We start from the raw sequence: 6000 nt of genomic DNA, 5'->3' as shown, positions 1-6000 counted from the left end.
GTTATTATAATAGAAAACCCCGTTCTGATGCATCATTTCTACCATTCACCAGCACAAGACAACATCATTAGCACAAACCTCTACTTGTCCGTTTCTTGAGATCCCCCATTTCACCTCTGAACAAATAGCAAGCTCCAACTTCCTCTTCGTTTTTTATCAAAACCAAACTCTCATGGTTTCCTTTTCTATATTATTCCTTTTAACCTAAGCAAAAATTAAATTACTTTATCGTCTCCGAATCTCTGTTTCTGTGGTAATTAATTAACTAATTAAAAGTATTATTTTACTAATTTGTTTGTAACACGCTTTTATAATTATAATTCCCTGATCAAACCAGAAATGGTGGGGTTGCTCACCACCAAATGAGCTGATGATTGTCTCTGATAACACTTGTCACCTTTTTAATTCTCTGAGTCTTCATTGTTCCTGTTGTTTACATTTTTCATTTTCTTCTTCTACCTTTTAACTAAATAAAGCTATGTGTTGGCACTTTTTTTAACGTTTTCTTCCGAGTTTTCATTTTCTCTAGCTAGCTAGCTCTACTTATAAGTTCTCATTGATTAAGTTGGTGTGGTGGTGGGTACTAATGGCAGTGGTGATGAATTTGATGCAGTAGTAAACAGTACAAACTACCAACTGCGCTATGATGGAGTCAATCGAGTCTACTGTCCCACCTGGTTTCCGCTTTCATCCGACGGATGAAGAGCTTGTCGGGTACTATCTTAGAAAGAAAGTTGCCTCCCAGAAGATCGATCTTGATGTCATCAGAGACATTGATCTCTACAGAATCGAACCATGGGATCTTCAAGGTACTACACACGAACTAATAGTGCATTGTTCGGGTTTCATCCCTTGATCATTTACCGGATCATGCTAATTAGGGTTTTTGGCTCTCATCAAGTGGATGTTTCTTAATTTTTTTTTTTTTTTTTTTCTTCTTCTTTGTATATATAACCTTATACTAGCTCTAACCTTGTGTACTATTTTGCGCATTGATGGGTTGGTGCCGAATACATACTAATCCACCTTACCTGCTGCATTACATTTGTAATTAATTAACGTTAGGTTTACATAACATGGATCTTGATGATCTTATTGGCATTAATGGACAGAGAGATGTCGGATCGGGTATGAAGAGCAGAACGAGTGGTACTTCTTTAGCCACAAAGACAAGAAGTATCCAACTGGGACAAGGACCAACAGAGCAACCATGGCTGGGTTTTGGAAGGCAACGGGTCGAGACAAATCAGTATATGATAAGGCAAAACTGATCGGGATGAGGAAAACCCTCGTCTTCTACAAAGGAAGGGCTCCAAATGGACAGAAGACTGATTGGATCATGCACGAATACAGGCTCGAATCTGACGAAAATGGACCTCCGCAGGCAAGTGATCAAAACCCATCATCATCATCACCATCTCTCTCTCTCTCTCTCACACACACACACAGAATAAAACCTAAACTTTGAACCTGTTTTCAAGGTCACCATGTGAAGGAATTTGAACAGCACTTGTTGACCTAGCTAATACTTAGGTTGATTATTTGGTTCTTAAATATTTGAGCATAAAATTGTACAATGTATCGAGTTTGGCATACCATCACTTTATAGACTAAAATGTCAATGACAACACTTTATCTTTCCATGCTCGATCGTAGAAGATGTGATAGTAGCCTCTCATGACTTCTTCGTATGAGATCTATGAGACCTATAGTTTTTCCAGCTAACGTACACCTATAAAATATTTTACAAATTTCTTTTATTACCGGCCCATTTGTGTTACAAAGAAGGTCAATGGAGGAAGGATCGATGTTCGAACTGTTGATCCTTTTGTTTTTTGTTTTGTTACGAAGTCGAGTTTTGAATGTTGTTCTCTGGTCTTTTACCCATCACTCTACTTAGTGGCACTGACCTTCTATATTAAGATAAGTGCACTTTTGTACAGAAGTTTATGGAGAAACAAGTGCAATATGGATGTGTAGATTTTTGTGTAATGCAATTCTAAAAAAGCAGAAACTAACAGATTTTCTAAAGGGAATAGTAGAACAATCTCACTTAATTTGCATGCGTAACTCGTAGACTAAATTTGCATGCGTAACTCGTAGACCACTTATGTATGCACTCTCACTTCCACCAACACATCAAAGTCAAAAGTTAAAGCCTTCAAAAGCATGTTTTAGTTTGCTTTCTGCCAATTCATCTTCCAACCTTGGCTTTCAGTTTGTCAAAAAGTAAACATCCATTTCTCATGCATGGCCATTACCCTTAGATTGACATCAAGTTACTATCTCTCTCTACCAAACAGAAAGAAAACTGCAAAAGCTAATTAAAGAAAATGCATGTATATGTATAAAGGTAAAAAAGGAAAATTTTCACTTTTCCCCTACAGAAACATTGACCCTATCAACCTCTTTCCAGTTTCCACCAAAAAAATGATTAAGAATTAAATAATCGAAATCGGATAATTAATTATTTTTGTCTCATTTCACTTACAAATAAGTAATTTGGTTAAGTTTTTGCAGGAAGAAGGATGGGTGGTATGCAGAGCATTCAAGAAGAGAATCAGTAGCCAAAACAAAAGCATTGAAGGCTGGGACTCAAGCTACTTCTACGAAGAACTTAACGGTCTCACTTCCGTCGCTGATCCAACGGATTATATGAGGCAGCCCCAGAGCTTTTTAAGCCAGAATTTCATGTGCAAGCAAGAGACAGAAGCTGATAGTTTGAACTTCCTGCACTCTGATCCGTTTGTCCAGCTTCCTCAGCTTGAGAGCCCGTCTCTTCCCTTAATAAAGCGGCCGACCTCAATGTCTCTTATCTCTGAGAACAATACCGAGTTAGAAGACGAGCAAAGTATTCGAGGGTGCAACAATGCCGAGAAGGTTACTGACTGGAGGGCTCTGGACAAGTTTGTGGCTTCACAGCTAAGTCAAGAGGAGAGGTATGAAGGTGATGGAGAGGCAAGCTTTGGTGCACATGATGAATCAGATATGTCATTGTTGTTGTTGCAGAGTAGTAGTGCTAGGGATGATGATGATCAAGTGGAGAACAAGTTAAATGGGTTCCTGAATTCGAGTCCTGACTGTGATATTGGGATATGCATATTTGAAAAATAATGAAGCAAGAGGGACAACACTTGGGGGAAGGTAATTTTATTGGTACGCACGTAGGTATTAAAAATGGTATAAGGGTTGATGAATGTCGATCCTAAGACATATTTTTGTAAAAATATGCTTGCGAGTGGATTTCTCTCTCTTTTGCACACCGCTAACACACATTCACACACACAAGGTTTTATATATGTAACTATGAGTACATCTCGCGAAAAAATTTGTATGGTATTGAAACACATTTACATAATAAAATCAACTTATTACCTATTATTATATAGTGAGAGTGGACACATTTATGATTACGTGCAATAACATAGTCGAATTATTATATGAAGTAACAATTCCAATACTACACAACAATTTCAGCTATCTTACAATTCCTCCCCGCATCACAAAAACAAAAAATGTTTCTAATTGGTCAACAACTCAATTAATTGAGGATAAACCCAAAAGGAAAAGGTTAAACAATACCGATTAAGGTAATATACATACAGGCCATGGTGTTGATTAGTGAACACCATCATCTCTGCGTATATGATAAATTGTTAGAAAAATTATTTTACTTAGTACTACAACCAAGTGGTATTCCTTTTTATATGTTAATGAGATTTAATGATCAAATATTATTAATGGCGAATTCGATTTTAATTTATTTTCTTAGCCCCTTATTGTAAATATATCGTTGTATAAAAGAAAAAAAATATATTGAGGAAATGATTTGCACACCCCATTTTCTCACCCTACAACTCTCTTTGTTTTTGGCCTGAGTAAAAAAAAAAGGGAATCGAAGATATAGAAATTAACGAAAATGTGTAGAAGGTAAAATGAGTGTGTGAAAATCATTTCCTAATTTATTTATCATCTTTGATTTTGAACAATAAATTATGGAATAACATTTCAGCTTATAGTAAAATTAGATGATATTGTTTAATTTTGAACAAGGCCTCTCCATGCTTGCGCTGAGTATCCATGACCATGCATGAAATAGAACAGCTACTTATTGCATGAGAAGGCCACATCACACACTTTTAGTGACCTACGTTGCAATGCATGTTTGTAACTGTACCACTGAATAAATGTTTCAAAACTCAGAAACCCTAATTAGCTAAGATAGTTCACACATTCCATTCTATTGTACGTTCTTTTGTCAAAAATCTGATTAACTTGCAGTTCCTTACATGCGTTCCTTATATACAAGTAGCTTAATTAGATTAAGAATGGTGGTATCTTGGTTGTCGGTATGGTGGGCCCATGGGTTGTTCACTGTCCAGCATGCGCTGTGCAACGTGGTACCTGTTGGGCATGCTTTGTTCCTCATTGACATTTTTTGGCCCTCTTTTGTATTTTTAGCTTCATATGCATATGCCCTCTATGTATTGCCACACTTCCAATTTTAGGTATGAGAAACTCCAGCATGCACTACAATCCAATGAATTTTAAATGTTGGAGTTTTTGTGTTGGACGAAATAATCAAATAAAAATTATGATCTGGCTTTTGCATGACGTGGACCATTTTAGATGATACTTAGCATATGCTATGCATATTTAACTCTTTAGTTATGAGCAGCGTCAAATTTGATCTAAATATTCTGAGTGAGCGAAGTATTCATTTCTTTGGAATATTGTAAATTTTCTCATTAATTTAACTTGGTGGATCTACTCTAATTAACTTCTAATTGACCTTAGTACAAAGCATAATTGGTAGGACCTAATTAGAATGGGACAATAGCAAAAAAATATGTTTCACTTTTAACTAATTAATCATCAATCAATGTAAAGTGTAAAAGGCACTAAACGGAAAGCTTTGCAATTAGCATGATCCACTTGTATTTCTAGAAGACATTAAACGGAACCCTTGACAATTAATTGCACTTGAGATATATTAACATGTTATTTTACGTGGGATCCTAATGCACCTTAGCCATAAAAAGCACCTTTTTTCACAACATTTGGTGCAATTGCCAATAGAAACATGCCAAATTTCAGCATGTACAAGTTGATTATTACACTATCCTGTTGGGAATGATTACCATCAAGCTACTCTTATGATGAAAATTCTAAAGTGCAGAGTGGCCTCCGGTGAATTGGATAATTAACATAAACAGACGCATAATACCCAGTACTAGTAAGCAACATTCTTGTAACTCCTGAATCCTTAACTAATCGACTAAGATATTCTAACTTATTACGCCATTCTCTTTTACTACTTAGACTAACATCGATACCTAGATTTCATTCTAATTGACAACAGAGCAGGAACCAGATTCGAAACCCTAACTAAGAAAGCAACTAATTTTTTTTAACTCCAACAGTTAATTTGCCAGATTAATTTATGTAGAATTGGAATCTTAACCATGTTGATGAAAGCACAAAATATTTACGACCAATAGAAAATTACCAAATTAATTAACTTAATTATCCAAATAAATTTAATATATGGTGCTCGTAACTTTTTGTCTGCAACCGTTGAGCCAGTATATCACGAACACAGATGAGTTGTTCATAGAATATAGTATTGGACCCTTATGATGAGCTTTACTATATTTTATTTACTATATAGTCATCAGTATATATAGCAAAAACAATTATTGCCATTTGCCCACCCCGTTTCAGAAAATGTCACATTGAGCAGCCCCATAACATAAGCATGAGCTGTTAGAACATTCACGTTTCATCAAATGAGTGCATTGAAAACCAAGTTGATTCTTTAATTGAATACATAATCACCATTGCCAAGCCGGTCCCAAAAGCCAAAAGGGTATATATATTAATATATGCTTATTATTCTAAAAAAATGAAAACTTCATTCACATTTTAAACTCAGGAAGGGTTGAAGTGGTTTTCAAAAGGAACTGGAAAGTTTCAATCTTGGTAATCGGTTCTGTATTT

At 35.7% G+C, this 6000-nt stretch overlaps 1 protein-coding gene across 1 annotated transcript; it reads left to right on the top strand.

Annotated features, from left to right (window-relative positions):
- Positions 1–643: 643 nt before the first annotated feature.
- On the top strand, positions 644–3318 carry LOC137728465 (NAC domain-containing protein 37-like). Its single transcript, XM_068467248.1, has 3 exons — positions 644–809; positions 1113–1384; positions 2521–3318. Exons 1-3 carry the CDS (start codon positions 644–646, stop codon positions 3112–3114), a joined length of 1032 nt encoding a protein of 343 aa, XP_068323349.1. The 3' UTR covers positions 3115–3318.
- The last annotated feature ends 2682 nt before the right edge of the window (positions 3319–6000 follow it).

The sequence above is a fragment of the Pyrus communis genome, chromosome 1 (assembly GCF_963583255.1).
Source record: "Pyrus communis chromosome 1, drPyrComm1.1, whole genome shotgun sequence".
In the NCBI taxonomy this organism is placed as follows: Eukaryota; Viridiplantae; Streptophyta; class Magnoliopsida; order Rosales; family Rosaceae; genus Pyrus; species Pyrus communis.
The sequence above is the reverse complement of the archived record's forward strand: the minus strand, read 5'-3'. Positions and strand labels throughout refer to the sequence as shown.